The 20,362-nt window shown below is 41.9% G+C and overlaps 1 protein-coding gene across 6 annotated transcripts in view; it reads left to right on the top strand.

Moving 5' to 3' along the window:
* The window catches only part of CIT (citron rho-interacting serine/threonine kinase), a 257,696-nt gene extending 238,076 nt beyond the window's left edge, over positions 1 to 19,620 (top strand). For all 6 annotated transcript variants that reach the window (XM_077461438.1, XM_077461435.1, XM_077461436.1 and 3 more), the window contains 7 exons: positions 5,975 to 6,083; positions 10,862 to 10,990; positions 11,088 to 11,168; positions 14,913 to 14,991; positions 15,067 to 15,246; positions 17,031 to 17,331; positions 18,487 to 19,620. In XM_077461438.1, the coding sequence (XP_077317564.1) occupies positions 5,975 to 6,083; positions 10,862 to 10,990; positions 11,088 to 11,168; positions 14,913 to 14,991; positions 15,067 to 15,246; positions 17,031 to 17,331; positions 18,487 to 18,510 (903 nt within the window). In that variant the 3' untranslated portion in view covers positions 18,511 to 19,620. The remainder of the gene's footprint in view (positions 1 to 5,974; positions 6,084 to 10,861; positions 10,991 to 11,087; positions 11,169 to 14,912; positions 14,992 to 15,066; positions 15,247 to 17,030; positions 17,332 to 18,486) is intronic.
* The last annotated feature ends 742 nt before the right edge of the window (positions 19,621 to 20,362 follow it).

Raw genomic sequence — 20,362 nt, 5'->3', positions numbered from 1 at the left:
GGCACATAAGTTTTGGAGGGGTTGTCATTGAACACCCCCCTTTTTTTTTTTTTTTTTTTTGCTTGTTTTTTTTTTTTTTTTTCTGGGAAGTAGGAGAGTACTGTATAATATTATATAATATTTGCACTTGAAATAACTCCATTTAGTAGCAATGGGGAAGGTTTATTATGGTTGTATGAGGTATGTTACTATAAGGTCACTCTTCACTGATTAGTATAGAGGGGTGAGAAAGGGAGTTGGTATGCACGGTATAATATAGTATAAATATCACTAGAAATGTTTAATAGTTAAGTATTGGGGGTGCTGGTATTGAATATTCTCTGCCATCCCCCCTTTCTCCTTTTTTTTTTTTTTTTTTTTTTTTTTTAGGCCAGTTCGGGCCTATGCTACATTGGAGGTGGAGTGGCTGAGGGGGGTTGAGGCGAGGCAATCCGGGGAGTCTAGGGGTCCCCAGGTAATTTGGGTGAGAGGGGGGAGCGGGGACGGGTGTCCAGGGTTTCGGTGAGCATGGAAAGTCGGGCCACAATAGTGACCCCCAGGGGATGCCCTGATGGGTGGGGGGGGGAGCGGGAGGAGGAGGAGGGGGGGGGGAGGGGATGCTTAGTTGGGCTGGGGGGGCTGGGGGGACGAGAGGGGGGGGAGAAGGGGTGGGTAGTAGGGTTAAGGGGGGCACCTCGAGCACGTATAGCTGGTACAACGGAATCGGGGGGGGCGGGGCGGTGGGCCCGTCGTGGGAGGGCGGGCCCCCTCCTCTCCCTCTCCCTTGTCCCGTCCGGTTTGGATAGTAGTAACATCTATGGGTAGTGTACACATCATATCATGGAATGTGAGGGGGTTGGGAGATCCAAAAAAGAGGGCAGCAGTTTTGCTGGAAACAGAAAGGGGGGGTCCTGGCCTGCTCTTTTTTCAAGAGACACATCTAACCCCTATCACAGCCCCACTGTTAAGGAACCGGAGGTTTTCGGCATACTACCATTCCTTCTATACATCATACTCTAGAGGGGTGAGTGTTCTTGTTAAAAGAGGCACGTATTTTCTGTGCAAGGAGTCCTCTATTGACAAAGAGGGAAGATTTGTTTTTTTATACGGCCTGCTGTGCGGGCGTCAATGCATCTTAGCCAATATTTATATACCCCCTCCCTTTAAACTGGAGGTAATGGTCAAACTGACGGCGTTCTGCTTAGATAAGCCAGATGTCCCATGGATAGTAGTAGGCGATTTCAACGAAACGTTGGATCCGTATATGGATAGATTTCCTGCCCCATTGGTGACCAAAATAGGGCGCTTGCAGGGCTTCGTCTCCGAAATAGGGTTAAATGATCTATGGCGTACACGTCATCCTCAAGTAAGACAGTATTCTTGCTTCTCCAGTACTTATTGCACACTATCAAGAATTGATATGGTGCTGGGTAATAAAGTAGCTGCGGAGGTGGTCCAGGAGATAGAATACGGAGCTAGGGGGGTCTCAGACCACTCCCCCTTGTCCATGATACTGTCTTTGGGTGCTAGACCAGGTCCAAGAGAGTGGAGGATAAACCCGGGTTGGCTGGTATTAATGGGTGGTCCAAGTCCCCCCCAGGACAAGATAGGGGAATTTCTTCAAATAAATAGGGGCTCTGCCCCTCCGGGTATAGTCTGGGACTCCCTAAAAGCCCATATTAGGGGCACATTGATACAACAAGTCGCAATTATTAAGAGGAAAGCTCGAGAACAGGACCTAGCAATGAGAAATAAGGTCGCCCAGGCAGAACAGGCATACATAGTAGCTCCATCGACTGTAAGCCAGCGGGAATGGTTGGCCAGTCAACAAGTCTATAAAATAGCTCTCTTAAAAAAAGCAGAGAATAGGCGGATATTTCAGCGTCAGCATTACTTTGGCGAAGGAGAGAGGGTAGGTAGAACCCTCTCTCTCCTGGTTCAAACTAATGGTGCGCCAACAGTAGCCCAGGTAATTAAGTCCCCTACAGGCGATCTTGTCTCCAGCCCCCCTGCGATTATGAGGGTACTTCATGATTACTATAAAAATTTATATAAATCCATCATCCAGGGACAAGGTAATTCAGCTACCGATTTTTTACTTCGGACAGCAATACCAACTTTATCAATGGATGACAAACTATCCCTTGAATTACCACTTACGCTGGAAGAATTAAAAAATGCGGTGGCCGCAATGCCCAACGATAAATCTCCAGGGCCAGATGGCCTTCCAGTAGAAATCTACAAACGTTATGGGGATGTCCTACTACCGGAACTCCTCGTGACATTGAATCACGCATTGGAGACGGGGGAACTCCCCGCCTCGATGCGGGAGGCCAATATTATTTTAATCTTGAAGGAGGGCAAGGACTGCCAGGAAGTTCCATCATATCGGCCGATATCCCTGCTATGCTCGGATATTAAAATACTAGCCAAAGCATTAGCAATCCGGTTAAATACATACATCCATAAACTCATACATTCAGACCAGTCGGGCTTTATCCCGGGTAGGGCAACCAGCACTAATATTAGAAGAGTCTTCCTTAATGTCCAATTACCCAGAGATAATGAGGGGGTGGGGGCTATTTTAGCACTCGATGCTACTAAGGCTTTTGATAGCTTGGAATGGGGCTATCTGTGGAGGGTCCTAGAGAGGTTTGGATTCGGCCCCTTATTTATCCAGTGGATAAAATTAATGTACAATAAACCTAGGGCCAAAATTAAGATGGGTACTGAAGTCTCTGAATCATTCCAACTGGAGAGAGGGACAAGGCAGGGGTGCCCGCTGTCCCCCCTCCTATTTGTATTGGCCATGGAGCCCCTTGCGGCTCTGGTAAGATCCTGCCCGGATATACAGGGATTTCGGCGAGGTAGCGACGAGGAAAAAATTGCCTTATTCGCGGATGACCTCCTATTTTTTATTGGCGATGTGGACTCTACCCTGAATAGAGTGATCCATCTGATGGACGAGTTTGGTCAACAATCGGGCTTAGAGATCAACTGGGGCAAATCAGCTCTTCTACCACTGTTCGGGTATGGGGAACAGGGGGTGCCCCCAACGATAGTAGGCCTGGAGACGGTGACTAAGCTGAAGTATCTGGGCAACTGGATATCTGGGGACGTAAGTCAATATGTCAATGAGAACTTGGCACCACTACTGTTGAAAATGAAGACGAAACTTAATAGATGGTGCGGCCTCCCTCTCTCGGTGGCGGGACGCTGCAGCCTAGTAAAAATGCTTTGGCAACCCCAAATACTTTACATTTTACACAACTCTCCAATTTGGATTAACCAGAAATGGTTCCAAACCATGGATTCGCTTATTCGGGAACTAATCTGGAAAAAGGGGCATGCTCGGATAGGGTTGCATACGCTGCAGCTCCCCGTCGCGGAGGGGGGATTGGCCATACCCCACTTGGGTGCATACTTTCTGGCTGCCCAACTTCAGCACTTAGCAGGGGCAGGGCTCCAAGAGGGGGGGCCTATAAATCATAAGTTGATGATGCTGGGAGCACCTCATAAATTGGTACCCGAAGCCCTGGAGGCTAACGCCTTTTTCTACAGATGCCCTACTAATATTCTAATGAGGAAGGTATGGCAGCAAGCAAAGCAAAAGTTGGGATATGCGGGAATAACTACTTATACCCCTCTATGGTGTAATCGCCACCTGCCCGAATTAAACAAGGTAGATAAAGCTCCGGAATGGGATAGTCAGGGGATTAATAGAATAGTGCACCTCTACGAGGGGAACGTAATGAAACCTTTCGAAACTATCAGACAGCAATTTAATGTCCCTAATAGGTCGTTCTACAAATATTTGCAGCTGAGACATGCAATTCAAGCCCAATACGGGTCACTCGCTATTGAGCGAACTGAAATCCCCCAGCTCCAGGCCCTTATAGATCGTAGGCATGTAAAAGGCCAGATTTCGCGGCTCTATGCAAAGCTTAGAGGCAGTTTCTTGAAAGGTGAAGGCCCAGCCAAGAGTAGGCAGGGTTGGATGGGGGATGTTGGCCCGATATCTCGGGAACAATGGGCTAAAACGCTTGAACAGGGGCACTTGGCCTCTATATCTCCATCTCAGCGAGTGTCCCATTTGTTCCTTATATACCGGGCATATTACACCCCCCAGAAGCTATGGAAAATGGGTAGGAAACCTAGGGATGAATGTCCTAGATGTGGGGCACCGGGTGATCTCTTCCACATGGTATGGAAATGCCCAAAACTGTATAGCTACTGGTTAGAAATAGTCATTAAAATAAATAGAGCTTTCAAGACCACCCTGAAACCCGAGGCCAGGGCCTGTTTACTGGGGATATTTGAAGGGGTAAATATTCCTCCGCCAATTAAGCCATCCGTCCTGAAGTGCTTATATCAAGCTAGGCGACTGATAGCAATTAATTGGCAAGCTAAGGATCCCCCGGATATTGGACAATGGGTTAATGCAATTAACTCTTTAATATGGTGTGAGAGAGCAATGCTTATAAAGCTAAATAATTTAAGAAAATTCGAGTTATTATGGTATCCTTGGCTGAGTGATATGGGGTTCCCTTTGGAGTGAGGTCAATACATGAATGGTCTAGTACCCGATGGGTGGGTGGCAGGGAGGAGTTTCCTCCCTCCCCCCTTACGTAGAACCCTTTTTTTTTTTTTTTTTTTTTTCTCTAGGGGTAGACTTTGGAGAGGATTTTCCTTTCCTTCACCCTTCCCTTTCTCAAAGATTTCCTTTTTTCTTCCCCCCTCTTGTTTATACGGATATAGCTATCTGGCTACGACTGAGACGGTTGTTGCCGGCGCTGCGTGCTCGAGGTGGGGTGGGTGGGTGGGAGGGAGGTTTGGGGGGGGCAGGGTGGGGGGAAAGCGCATTAAGGGGAGGCATTGATGAGTAGGCGCTGCATAGCAGTTCCAGCGCACTAATTTGCTCGATACGCAATTTGTCTCTTCTTCTCCTTTTCTATACAGTACAATATTGTTACCCATGTATGGAAAATCTTTAACAAAAAGCATATCAATTAAAGTAGGGCAAGAAGTGGGAAAAAGAAGGAAGGGGTAGGCTGGTGTTGAGCGGGGGAGGGGGGGGTTTCGCCTCCCATCCCACAACACAACTCCTAGATGGAGTGTTTGGGTGTGGGGACGATGCCTCCACCCCTCGCCTATCGCCAACAATACATTTAACACTTAAGCCCAAATGTGATTTATGCTATGTTAACGTTACTACTCAATTGTATTTTACCTTATGTTCTAGAATGTATTAGGCTATGCTACCCTGGCCCTTTAACTTATCTTTTTGTATTTGTGAAAATCTCAATAAAAATCATTGAAATTAAAAAAAAATTGGGAATATTGGTAAACTTCATAGCCTTTATCTAAATAATCCCAATATAAGATTACTTTTAAGAGCGTAAATCATGATAAATTCTGGGACACATACCATGCATAATCTGGTTAAAAGAAAATATCACTGCTTATGGGCCTGTACACTGAACGTTAAAAATGCTGCTTTTAGGGGCATCTTGCATTTTTGTGTTTTTTCTGCCTCTAAACGCCCCTCAATGTTAGCCTATGTGTCCATGCGCACACAGGTGTATGGAGGGAGAAAAAAAATAAACCACTGTCAGCGGGTCCAATAGCAGCAGTGTTTTGGCAGAAAAGACGCTTGATGTGTCTAAACATGTTAACATTAGGCGCATTAATTCATTTCACTGACTAGAGAAAAATATTATTTTGGCCAGTGAAATTAATGAATGTCCAACCACTTGATGGGTCTAGATGTGTTTACATTAGTCAAGCATTTTTTATGCCAAAACACTGCTGCAAGGAAGAAAGGTGTTTAGGAGAGCTGGGAAAACACCCTGTACACATGGGACCATATATTTTGAAACTGGAAACCAAAATGGAACACTTCAAAGATTGTGATTTTTACATTTTGTAATCGATTCTCCATATACTTTCTGCCAAAACGTTTAGTAAAGCTCTGATGTGGATTCCTGTTTTATAGGAAATTGAGACATCTGAACCATGCAGCTGTATTTATTTTACTGGCTACAGCATCATCATTGGAACCAATAAATTCTATGAGATTGAGATGAAGCAATACACTCTTGAAGGTGAGATGTGGATGTTTGCATTGAGGTAATCTAAAGACAGGTATCCTGGTATACTAAAGACAGGTTACTGAACTCAGGATATCTGTTGGATGGATGGTCAATGAGGATGTCAGACCCAGAGCTGTGGCCTCTGGCTTTTCTGTCACATTGAAAGGCAGTAAATGTAATATTTTACATTAAACAAACTCTGGTCTGACAGTTTTGATAAGAAAAGTATATTGGTTAGTGGGAGGAAGTTCCCACTGGCCACTATTGAGGCTTGGGAGACAGAAGAAGTGGAACCAGAAATCGTGGTCAATATATTTACATACCAGGATGTTCAGGGTATTGTGAACCCTGTAAATAAACAGAGAACCTGGAGGTACCTATTACATGGTGCCAGCAGAAAACCCTTCCTGACTAATCTGTGGATTAAAAGTTTCTTAACCACTTCAGCCCCAGAAGATTTTACCCCCTTCCTGAACAGAGCACTTTTTACAATTTGGCACTGCTTTGCTTTAACTGACAATTGCGCAGTCATGCAATGCTGTACCCAAATTAAATTTGCGTCCTTTTTTTCCCCCACAAATAGAGCTTTCTTTTGGTGGTATTTGATCACCTCTACAGTTTTTATTTTTTGCTTTATAAACAAAAAAAGACCGATAATAAATATCCCCAATTTAAGAAAAAACAACTTCATCAGTTCAAGCCAATATGTATTCTTCATATTTTTGGTAAAAAAAAAAAATACGCAATAAGCATATATTGATTGGTTTGTGCAAAAGTTTAACTTTGGGAAAGATTTATGGCATTTTTATTATTTTTTCTTTTTTACTAGTAATAGCGGTGGTCTGCGATTTTTTTTAGTGGTATTGCGACGGACAGATCCGACACTTTTGACACATTTTTGAGACCATTGACAATTCTACAGCAAACAGTGCTATAAAAATGCACTGATTACTGTGTAAATGTCACTGGCATAGAAGGGGTTAACACTAGAGGGCGATCAAGGGGTTAAATGTGTGTTCTAAATGTATGGGGATAGGACTGAGTAAGAGAGGAGACATATCACTGTTCCTACTTACTAGGAACAAACGACATGTCGCCTCTCCTCTGACAGCACAGTGAATTTGTGTGTTTACACACACAAATCCCTGTGCTGGCGCTCGTGCAGTGGGTGTGTGTAGGGGAAGGACGTACCCTACGGGGTTTCGCCCAGGTTTCTGCCACAGGTACAGTGGTGTGAAAAAGTGTTTGCCCCCTTCCTCATTTCCTGTTCCTTTGCATGTTTGTCACACTTAAGTGTTTCGGAACATCAAACCAATTTAAACAATAGTCAAGGACAACACAAGTAAACACAAAATGCAATTTGTAAATGAAGGTGTTTATTATTAAAGGTGAAAAAAAATCCAAACCATCATGGCCCTGTGTGAAAAAGTGATTGCCCCCCTTGTTAAAACATACTATAACTGTGGTTGTCCACACCTGAGTTCAATTTCTCTAGCCACACCCAGGCCTGATTATTGCCACACCTGTTCACAATCAAGGCATCACTTAAATAGGAGCTGCTTGACACAGTAAGGTCCACCAGAAGATCCTTAAAAGCTACACATCATGCCGAGACCCAAAGAAATTCAGGAACAATTGAGAAAGAAAGTAATTGAGATCTATCAGTCTGGAAAGGGTTATAAAGCCATTTCCAAAGCTTTGGGAATCCAGCGAACCACAGTGAGAGCCATTATCCACAAATGGCGAAGACATGGAACAGTGGTGAACCTTCCCAGGAGTGGCCGGCCGCCCAAAATTACCCCAAGAGCGCAGCGACGACTCATCCAAGAGGTCACAAAAGACCCCACAACAACGTCCAAGGAACTGCAGGCCTCACTTGTCTCAGTTAAGGTCAGCGTTCATGCCTCCACCATCAGGAAAAGACTGGGCAAAAATGGCCTGCATGGCAGAGTTCCAAGGAGAAAACCACTGCTGAGCAAAAAGAACATCAAAGCTCGTCTCAATTTCTCCACAACACATCTTGATGATCCCCAAGACTTTTGGGACAACATTCTGTGGACCGATGAGACAAAAGTGGAACTCTTTGGAAGGTGTGTGTCCAAGTATATCTGGCGTAGAAGGAACACTGCATTTCATAAAAAAGAACATTATACCAACAGTAAAATATGGTGGTGGTAGTGTGATGGTCTGGGGCTGTTTTGCTGCTTCAGGACCTGGAAGACTTGCCGTGATAAAAGGAACTATGAATTCTGCTGTCTACCAAGAGATCCTGAAGGAGAATGTCCGACCATCTGTTCGTGTACTCAAGCTGAAACGAACTTGGGTTCTGCAGCAGGACAATGATCCTAAACACACCAGCAAGTCCACCACCGAATGGCTGAAGAAAAACAAAATGAAGACTTTGGAGTGGCCTAGCCAAAGTCCTGACCTGAATCCTATTGAGATGTTGTGGTATGACCTTAAAAAGGCCGTTCATGCTCGAAAACCCTCTAATGTAACTGAATTAGGATAATTCTGCAAAGATGAATGGGCCAAAATTCCTCCAGGACGCTGTAAAAGCCTCATTGCACGTTATCGCAAACGCTTGGTTGCAGTTGTTGCTGCTAAGGGTGGCCCAACCAGTTATTAGGTTTAGGGGGCAATCACTTTTTCACACAGGGCCATGATGGTTTGGATTTTTTTTCACCTTTAATAATAAACACCTTCATTTACAAATTGCATTTTGTGTTTACTTCTGTTGTCCTTGACTATTGTTTAAATTGGTTTGATGTTCCGAAACACTTAAGTGTGACAAACATGCAAAGGAACAGGAAATGAGGAAGGGGGCAAACACTTTTTCACACCACTGTATATCTGTGTGAGCTGGTCGGGAACCGGTTAATGATATACGGTTTGATAACTGTGTGCACAGGAGCCTGCTGCTAGCTGTCAGATTGTGCTGTGCCCAAAAACTCTAATCTCTATTAAAGTGGTTGTTAAGCCACTAACTGATCATTATATCATCCCCTCTGTCACATAAAAACCTGTGTCCTTGTGCCTGTGTAAAAAAAAAAAAAAAAAAAAAAGATTTCTACCCGTTTTAATAGTGTCTTCCAACGATTACATGACTCCAGGCTCTCAGCTCTCCCCATCTATCTCCAGTGGGCAGGGCCAAGATTCCCCTGCTGACGTCAGTCAGGGAGGGGAGGAGCAGAGAGCCTGGAGTCATGTGATTGCTGGAAGACCCTGTTAAAATGGGTAGAAATTATTTTTCTTTTTTTTATAAAGCACAGGCACTAGGATACAGGTTTTTATGTAACCGAAGGGGATGATATAATGATCAGTTAGTTTTGAAGCAATGGGGAGAGGAGCAGAGCTGTGCTAGTGAGAAATGACAGGCAGGGAGAGAAGGGGGAGGAGGACAGAGGGAGACAGAGGAGAGCAGCAGATAGCAGTGTATGATGGAGGTATGTACACTGACCACGGTGCCAGGGCTCAGCAGCCCTGCTATATCATGAAGGGAGGGTAGAAACTGGCAGGATCAGCCAGGTATTTCAGGTGATACAAGAGGCCAAAATACACAGCACAAGCACTGTGCTGTTAATCGTGCTTTAAGGGAACAGGATACAAAAAAATTTGTGGGTTAACAAACGCTTTAATGATATGGAGCCAATCAGCATTTATAACATAGTCATTTTATATACAAGCTGACAGGTTTGTTTACAAACAGACTCAAAAACCACTCATTCAGTTATAGCAGTAATATACAATTAGTGGACCTCCAACTGTTCCAGAACTACAAGTCCCATGAGGCATAGCAAAACTCTGACAGCCACAAGCATGACCCCAGAGGCATGATGGGACTTGTAGTTTTGCAACAGCTGGAGGTCTGCTAATTGCATATCCCTGAGTTATAGTATAACTAAGGCAGGGTGTGGGGGATCTGATGTCACACTCTGCACAGCAAGTGAGCTAAGTGTAATCTGAGACCTGACTGGGATGGAAATGACACCCCTCCTCTACACAATCTCATAGGAAAATATGCACAGCTGAGGCTGTCAATCATGCTGTGTACTGCAGAATGGGCAGGTCCTCTTCTAGGATTGCTTGGTGTGGAGTTTAACTGGCAGAAGTGACTTCTGCAGATCAGAGAAAGGAGAGAGCAGACTAGATTTACACCAGGTGCTTTGGATTGAGGCAAGGAGACACTTTAGAAGGACATGGTTTGTTCCTTTTAAGGAACATTTGTAAATATTCCATGTTATAAATTAACTGACTTGTGTTTCTATGTTATTTTTTGTCAAATGAATGTCACAGGCAAAAGTATTTGGCAATCCTGAAACCTAGAAATCAAAAAATATATTTGTGAAACAATTTTCCATCATCAGAGATGAGCTTTTATAACCTGATATAGCGAGCTTCACAAAAGTATTCAATACGTTTTACAGTAAATTACGTTTTTGAACTGTTAGTTCCTGGATTGGTATTTGATGGGCAGGATCCAAAATATTTTGTGCACAGATTACTTGAAGAGAATCTTAATAGTAAGCAAAATGTCTTTCTCAGAACAAAGCCTCTGAAAGAAGATGCCATTCTCTGAGTCACAAGCTGCATAATAGTTCCAGTTCCTCCATGGGCATAGCTATTACATGTGCTGATCTAACATCAAACCTAAACTTTTACTGGTGTATGGCCGGCCTGTTACCATGGAATGATGGTCATGGAAATTGAATAAAATTTGTCTGAACACAACTATGTTTATAGTAAGTTTTGATTGTTATATATATTAAACCCATCACTGTTTTCTCTAGAATTCCTGGATAAAAATGACCACTCTTTGGCCTCAGCGGTATTTGCTTCTTCATCGAATAGTTTTCCCATTGCTATAATGCAGGTGAACAGCACAGGTCAGAGGGAAGAATACCTCCTCTGTTTCCATGGTAACAATATTTGTTTATTTTAAGTAATATTTGCTTATATATATAATCGTTTTTACTAGTATTTTGTGATGATTCTCTCCATTTTTTTTCTCTGCAGAGTTTGGTGTTTTTGTTGATTCTTATGGAAGGCGAAGCCGAACAGATGATCTGAAATGGAGTCGGCTGCCTCTTGCATTCGGTAAGTGTGTAAGTGTTTTTTTTTAACAATGTATGATTAATGTATAACTTTAATGTAACTTGCATAAAGCTGACCTGTGATTTGAAGTAATGCTCTCCTCTCCAGTAGCATGTACTTCCCTTTTGCTTTGATTATCCACCACTCCCTTCAGCTGCCAAGGCTGAAAAGGTATTTATTGCTTCCAGCCAGGTATGAAGGAGATTGTGAAATGAATGGTGCGCTGCTTTTCCCCATGCACTGTCACGTCGGTGTGGAAGAATTTTTATTTATTTTTTCATTTTGGGCAGCTGAGCAGTGCAACAGGGCAGTCAAGAAAAGGTAAATATATGTTGCTTGTTGAGCAATATGAAAGTCAACCTGCTTTTTTTTCCCTTCTTAACCACTTCCCGCCCACCATATAGCAGAATGATGGCCGGAAAGTGGTTATATTATCCTGACTGGGCGTCATATGCTGTCCAGCAAGATAAGCCCCTAGCGTACGCACGCAGTGTGCGCCCAGCAAGATGACGGTGGTATGGTGTGTCAGTCTGACACACTGCATCCACGATCCTGTTAAAGAGCCTATGATGTGGGCTCTTTACCATGTGATCAGCTGTGCCCAATCACAGCTGATCAAATGGTAACCAGGAAGTGCCCTTTATCAGCTTTTCCTCTACTTGACAAGGCGTGAGTAGAGGAGAGCCGATCTGTTGCTCTCCTGGGGGGGTCTGTGCTGATTAGTGCAGACCCTCATCATCAGTGTCCATTAGTGCCACCTCATCAGTGAAAAAGAAAACGTACTTATTTACAACGTTTTATAACAGAATCAAAGAAAAAAAAATCTTTTTTTTTTTCAAATTTTTTTTGTCTTTTTATTTGTAGCGCAACAAAAATAAAAAAAACCCAGTGGTGAACAAATACCACCAAAAGAAAGCGCTATTTGTGGGGAAAAAAATGTATAACAATTTTATTTGGGTACAGTGTTGCAGTGTACTAAGCCCTGCACCCATGTAATATGCCCTGCTGTGTGCCCTATAATGTGGGAAAACATTGTGTGTAGGCCCTACAACCTGAAAGGTGTACATCACATGTTGCAAGGCAATACATTTTGGTTTCAGAAAGTCATTTGTGGGATGCTTCTAGTCCAGTCTGTGCTAGTATTTGGCTTTGAATACCAAGAAAGATCAGCTCTCGCTATTCTTTTACAAAGGCAGCTTGCCAAACATTCACTGATGAAAGCCTTTGTACAGGGCGTTGCTTACATAATTTCCCCTGTAAGTCTACCTGGGACTCAGTGAGATCTCAGCCCAGTTCTGTTGGTTTAAAAAAAAAAAAAAGGCTTTAGAGCCCACCAGAGAGATTCCTCTGTCTGCTTCCACATACTAGGTAGCTTCCATTGTTGCCATCACCTCTGGTAGTGGTGCTACCGGGACAAGGTTGTCTTTCCCAAGGTACTTTATTCCTTTTACCATAACCAGCACATTATACTTACAACCCTACCTTCTTGCATCTGTACATCCCAAGGAGCTACCTCTTTGTTTGAATGCGGTACAAACTGTTAAATTTTATATCTCAGCTGTGGATTCCATCCAAGAGGTTTGCTCCTTATTTATTATTCCCATATTCCCAAGGGTTTCCCAAAGGGACAACCCGCTTCTCTCTCCAGTATTTCTAGATGACTGAGGCAGATTTTTTATTTTTTTTGAAAAGCCAGTAGCGTGTGAAACACACCCAATAACTCCACCCAGTGGCAAAAAAAGTGCACGCACATAAAGATTTAAACACATAATGTGCAACGGGTATACTATGGTCCTCCCAAGCAATGCCCTTGCCCTGATCCCCCCACGGTGTTTGGCTCCAGACAGGGACTGAGGTACTCACTATGATCCGTCTGGCTGAAACTAGGCGGACCCCATTCTCTGGAGGGTCTGCCGGAACAGACCCACCCAAGTACTTGGTGGGGCTCCTCCGGGAAGGAGACCCCACGAGAGAGGGTGAACCAAGCCAGAAGTCCATGTCCACCCCCTCCTAAGACTTTCAAGGTAGGCCCGAGGACCCACACCCTACCAGTCACACACTGACAAACGTGTATACAATCAACCAAACAGTACAAAAAAGTGACAACACAGGATAAATAAATAAAAGAATGCGGGGGAGAAGGAAGTGAGAAGAGAAAGTGGCCATTGTGCAATACAATGGCCGGCCCTTTGGCCAGGAATCAAAAATTCCTCTGGTCCTAGCCAAAAGGCTTGGCCCTAGAGGCTGTTGTGAAAAAAGTGTGTATGGTGTAGTGACCAAGGTGCCTATAAAATTCATAGTGCCCCTCAACATAGTGAGAATTCTAGCGCCCCTGGACTGCCACTCCAGGGGCACATATACCACAGGCTTTTCTGCAGCCCCCTTCCATACCAGGAAGGCCTGGAGCTCAGAGCTTAGGGAGAGCCCCAACCCTAAGGCTCCACCACCACTCCGATTGCTCCCACCTAATTGCATACACAGAATGCTAAACCCCCCCCCAGTGGGAAAGGGGAGCCAAGTGTCCTTTCCTAAAAAAACTGACAGGCACAGGAACTACACCCATCTAGCCAGACCAAGCGGTTCTCCATCCCATCAGGAGGCTTCCCTTCCGGCTTTCTCTAAGAGACCTATTAACAGCATTCAGTTATGTCGAGCAGTCCACTTTCGGCTTTCCCTGTGACTAACCATCCAGGTTACCATTACGCCAAGTGGATTTGCATAGCCACCACCACCCCTAACCTACCGCCGTGGATCAGGGACAGTAACACAGCGCCATCACTTATAATAGGTAGCTGATAGGAACAGATATTACACTAGATCTTAGCCAAAAGGCAAGGAAGGCGACTGAGGCAGATAATCAGCCAGCTAGCTACGGTCTTTCAAGGAGCTTTGTGCTGCAAGCTACACCAGTTGTACATTGTTGTCTAGAAGCACTTGTTAGCGTTTCACTTGCTGTGTTGTTCACCAATCAGTTGAACTGCTTTTGGATCTCCCTCATGTCTCAGAATCAACTGTGATCTCTAATGAATATTAAGGAAAACATGATTTTTATACCCAATTTAAATCTTTTTCTTGGGCTTCACTAAGGAAAACCTGTCCCACCCCTCTTTATGATTCACTCTTACTACTGTTTTTTTTCCAAAAAACTGGAGCCTGATGGGAGTGGGAGGGGTTATATCTGGCTGACTTTGTTGCTACTGTCCAAACTCCTGTAGCATAACACTCCTTGTATCGGAATTAACTATGTTCCCTAAAGCAGTGGTTCTCAACCCTATCTTCAAGTACCCCCAACAGGCCATGTTTTGGAAATTTCTTTTAGATAAAATAGCTGTCCAAAATACCAAGCCATTGACTCAGATTTAAAGCACCTGTGCAAGATAACGGAAACTCTGCAAACATGGCCTGTTTAGGGTACTTGAGGACAGGTTTGAGAACCACTGCCCTAAAGAACTCCAAGCAAAGGATTTTATAGCAAATACAAAAATCCTGTTTTCTTTCACATTTGTCAGCATCATTTCTGGATGAATTCAAACCATTTAGATCGAAGTACGTTCTGCCATGCTTGGCTTTAGCTATTGTAAACTAAAAAGGTTGGCAGTAAACAGTGCAGTGGGCATCAAACCAGCAGTTGGATATAGCATACTCCTATGAAATATTGTTTTCTTAGAGATGTATTACAATTAAACTGTAGGAACCTGCCTCTTCTCTATTTTAATGGCTAAGCCTTTCTTTTTCTTTGTTGTTTAGCGTACAGAGAACCATACTTATTTGTTACACACTTTAACTCCTTGGAAGTAATTGAGATTCAGGGGCGTGCTGCTCTAGGGTAAGTCATTTTGTTAAAAAAAAAAAATTAAGCACAATAAACAAAGTGGGAAATTAAAACAGTTTATCATTGCAGTGCTCCGGCCAGAGCCCATTTGGATATTCCAAACCCACGATATCTGGGACCAGCAATCTCCTCTAGTGCCATTTACTTGGCATCTGTTTACCAGGATAAACTGAGAGTGATCTGCTGCAAGGGCAATCTGGTAAAAGACAATGTAAATGATCTTCATCGTGCACCATCAACAACAAGGAGGTATGTGTATATACATTTTTTTATTTTTTTTGCCAGAGGATATTACAACAGTAATTTTGCTGACCATTACACACCCTTAACATTTCTAAGTATACTACCTGTTAAAATGAACATGTTTGGGCATTATAACCACTTGATTACTAGTCTGTTTTAACCTCTTCATTAGCAGGCCGTTTTTCAGTTTCTGTGATATTTTGACTGCTCAGTCATGTAACACTGTATCCAGTTAATTTCTGTATTTTTCTGTGACTGATGGAGCTTTCTTTTGTTGGTATTTTATAACTGATGCATTTTTTTTTTATATTTAGGAATAAAAAGCAGAAACGAAAACAAAATGGTCCCTTTAACTTTAAGCCATGAACATCCCCAAAAATGACTCCTTTTTTTAGAATAGTAGACTCCTCAATGCGATCTCGTTTTTGCCACATTTTTTGGAAATAAAAATCATGCAGGTATTGAGGAATTAAAACCTGGAGCTTGGTTATGGTGCACTAGATACTGTACAGGACATATGGGTTGTAGATTTAATAGAGTTGGAGCACTCAGAATCTGATGCAGCTGTACATGGTAGCCAATCGACTTCTAACCTCAGCTTGTTTAATTAAGCTTTGGCACAAAAAAAAAAAGGTAGTTGGTTGGTTTCTATGTAGAAGTGAGCCTGATTTTGCGCACTCCAACTTTAGTAAATAAAAAAGGGATGAAGGTGGTGAAGGGTTTATCTACAGGCCACATACAGTGGGAGGATAAAGATGGAGTTAATGTGCAGTTGATCTGCAGGATAAGGGAGATGAGGGTTTAATATAGGGATGCACCGATATCGGTTCTGATACCAAGCATTTGCGCAAGTATTGGTACTTGTGCAAATCCTTCAGATCCCTGAACTGACACTTCGGGGTGTTATTTGTGTCAATATAAAATTAATGGGTGAAAATTGCAATGCAAAGAATCATGTGCCTTTTGAACAGGAATTTGATGTGCACTATCTAGGGGGTAGTTTATTAAACATATTAGAACTTAAAGTACATATCTGGACAAATGCAAAATCTACATAGCTGTCCCAGTCCTGCCAATGATAGCAAATCACGGCCGCTAGTGGTGCTCACAGGGCTGGAGGCGATGTAGAGGAGATCCACCACCAAGCTGATATCGCTACTGCCCTATACTCACGGGGTCCCAGGACTTCTCCAGCAGCTGTGATTTAATTGTGAAAATTCAAAGCATAAGTAGTGTTTCATTAGTTCATTTATAATGCTTGGTCCAGTACACTGAAAAGCTAAGAATATAATAAGCAAAATAGAAAATTGCTGATCTGTGGGTATCTTATTGGAAAATCCTCCCTTTCATATTTTAAAGACCAGTTAATATCTTTTTGCCCATTTGATCTCAGAACATTAGCTATGCATATACACAAATAGTGAGACGGAAATACACGGATACACTGGAAATATTAATTGTATTTGCTGAGATCACCTGTAGACCAGCCAGCAATTTCAGTAGTTTGCAGTACCTTTGAGGCATTGGGAATAGATTAAGATAAAAGAAGACAAAAATGTGTATGTTGCCTGTTGCAACCAGTACGATTACAGCTATATTTATCCAATATAGGTTACATAATTAAACTTCCCTCCTGTCTTTTATGAATCACTTTCCAGAATGAATGTTCATTTGTACCTACAAATTTCACATCCATTGAAATAGGAAATATGACTGAAAAGATTACAAGTAATAGAATGCATGCTCAGCTGCATACCTGAAAAAAAGACTTTACATTTTCTGTATTGCAGTCCAAACAAGAGAGGTCCACCTTCATATAATGACCACATAACAAAAAGAATAGCAGCTAGCCCTGTGCCAGGGGAGGTCCAAGGGCTAGTCCGGGAGCCTAGTACACCACACCGATATCGAGAAGGAAGGACTGAAATGCGCAGGGACAAGTCTCCTGGGAGGCCTTTGGAAAGGGAGAAGTCTCCTGGGAGACTTCTGAGCACTAGAAGGGAAAGGTCACCTGGACGATTGTTTGAGGACGGTGGTAGAGGCCGAGTACCTACAGGGGGAGCGAGGACTCCACTCTCACAAGTTAATAAGGTAGGATAAATCTCCATGTTTTCTAGTTATACACAAACCTACAGTATAAGAATAAAGAAAGTGAAGGCAATGATGATATTGTTGCATACATTTAGTATGCAGACATGTTATTTGCATAGGTTTCTTCACCCAAAACTGATAGTCTTGGTTTTGTTAGTTGCTAATGTAAATCACATTGTTTTCCTATGTATCTAGAGGGCATCTGTGGTACTATCTGCTCTCTTGAGTTACCTACTATTTTGCTTTATGCAAGAGGGTTTTATTTGTATATTATTGTTTCTGTTACTTTGCCAATACATCATTTCAGAAATAAAATGTATTTCCATTGGGGTAGTAGTAATGTTCACAGACAAAACAATATAACGAGTAATCAGAAGACAACTGCAAATGTTTCTTGGTATATCCTACAGGGAAAAGTGGGCAAATATTAGATACACAATATTGAATGACACAGACAGCACACACTGAAAAAAGGAGGTTTTGGAAAGGTCTGCCTACAACTAAAATATCTGTTTTGGTGGGCTGGGCCTTTAAACAAATGTCGAAACATCTTTGCAATACATAGTGTTTTTAAAGAGACAAAACATTAAGTAGAAGAAAAAAGCCTGTTGCACCTGCCAAAAATCCAGTAAACTTGCAACTACAGAACACCTTCCCCTATGCTATAGGAATGAGTAGAAGAGTACTATAGTGTAAACCAGGAGTCAACAACCTAAGGTGACAATGCTGCTTCTCCATAGTCACCTTAGGACAGAAAAGTGTGTTACTGGTAGCATTGCACAGAAAATAAGCCTGAAAAACAAAAGAACAAATGCAGGCACGGCAAGCATTCAAGGATTGGTAAGCTGTATTATACAGTATATAACTCAGAAGGTAGAGTTTAATACTGCAAGGTACAGTAGTATTTTCATTACACTGGGGACGCTAGCAATACAAATGCCTACCTATATAGAAGAAGAAAAAACTTGCATGTAGACCGTAGCCATTGGGTCACTGGGTATAGATTAGTAATATTTTATGATTCCTAAATTTAGTTTTCACCCGTTAAAATATTCTTATTTTATGTTCATTAATCAGTGAAACTTTCTTAACTCATGTTTATTTGATGTACTATATTGTGTTTGTTAATACACATTTTCTCTATTTCTTCTTCAGGTCTGGGACCAGTCTTCTGTATAACCATAAAAGAACTGTGTCTACAAACAACTGAAGCCAACACAAAGGAATGTTTTAATGTCTGATTTATACAGGCAAATGCTTTTTATATTCAGATTGTAGCGGACCACCTTAACTTTTTTGTGCTATCACAATGCAACCCTCAGCTCTGCATCTTTTTTTTTTTTTTTTTTTTTTGAACTTCTGTTACAGTAATAGGTCAATGGCTCTGGTTATAGTTACTAGCTATTACTAGTATATGGAATATTTTTAACAACACATGCATTTTTCTTTACATGATGCTAAGTATAATTTATATAGCTTTGCATTAACTCTAGGATCACTGGTAAAGGCACAGCCGTCTGAGAGTTTTCACACTAACGAGCACACTACACTATACAGAAAGTGCAAAAAGTTATGTGACAGTTACTATAGTCTCTATGCTCCGCTGAATTACTTCTTAATGCTTCTGCTACCTCAGTCAAGATTTTTGCTTTATAAACCATCACGTTTATGTTCCGGGGTAATATGTCTGAAAAGGTGCTAAATCTTTTATAGGTTCACTGAGTAAGAACTAATATTGGATCCTCATTTTTCAATTTTCACTTTGAGAAAGTTTGTAGTCCCCCTAATTCTGATAAAAATGTGTATATGTGGTAAGCTGGACTTTGACTATGTATATATAAAAGTATATATTTCTGTTGCTCTGTTATGCATAATGCATGAAGGATCTGTCACCCAGGAAGCCTCAGAACATTCCTGATTTACGTAAATGTCACATTTAATCTGTTTAATTCGGTAATGCTAACTAACTATGCCCAGTCCCAATCTGCTGGAGATGTATGTTAAGTGTCCCTTCCAATGCTTCCTTAACTATACATGAGGATTGTATATACTTTATCAGAAAGTTTATATTCATAAAATTGAATATGTTTCTACTTTTTTAAGGTAAACTGTGCATTTTTGAATTTTGCCTTTTGTGAAATGCGTGGAGGGCACAAGCAGACAAGCACACTGCTCTTAGATCATTGGTATATGAGCTAAGGAGGTGCTTGTTCAGTGTGGAATGCTTGATTTACTATGCTTCGCTAATATTGTAGAAAACAAAATAAATGCACCTAAAACCTTCTTAAACATATGGCCTGAAGTAAAATATACAAGCTGTCATATTACTTTTTATGCATTACATTTAGGTAGAAATTGCAATATAAGAAGTTCTCCGCTATCATATATCACACTGCATTCATTTAACAACCGACATGCAGTCATATTTGAAAGTTTGGCCATTCCTGGTTTTGGATTTTTTAAACTACATATTTATTATTGTGTAAGAGAAATGTAAAAAAGTTACATATTTGTACAACCTGAAACAGTTTGAAGGAAAGTAGCCAGATTAGTAACCCTAAAGAATGGCAAAAAATTACCAGACATACAATAGAAGCGAAGGAGATTAATTACGGAGCAGCATCAGTCAACATTTTACCATGCATAAAGCTGATGCATGAGATCCATATTGACCAACATGAGTGCTAATGCAAAGATAAGAGCACAAACACAGGGCACAGAACATTTTTAATAAACAACAATATCCACTCACATATGATGTAGATTGCAGCATGAAGAAAGTTTCTTCCAATCTCCAGAGAGAAAGTAGAGCGCTGTGGAAGTCCAGATTTTTGAGCTGGCAACCTGTCAAATCTTAAGCCAGTAACTGGCATGCTGGAGCCAGCACTAGTCAATGGGGACATTTTATAGACCTTCTATGACTTTCTATAGACTCTGATAACACCATAATTTAAATAATTGATCTGTGTATATAGGATTAGGGTCTCTCATTAGTTGCACTATGGTATGTTTCTTTTCGTCAGGAATACTA

The sequence above is a fragment of the Lithobates pipiens genome, unplaced genomic scaffold (assembly GCF_037356315.1).
Source record: "Lithobates pipiens isolate NorthernLeopardFrog02 unplaced genomic scaffold, aLitPip1_a1.2 Scaffold_3, whole genome shotgun sequence".
NCBI lineage: Eukaryota > Metazoa > Chordata > Amphibia > Anura > Ranidae > Lithobates > Lithobates pipiens.
Note: the sequence above shows the minus strand (reverse complement) of the source record. Positions and strands in the feature narration are given on the sequence as shown.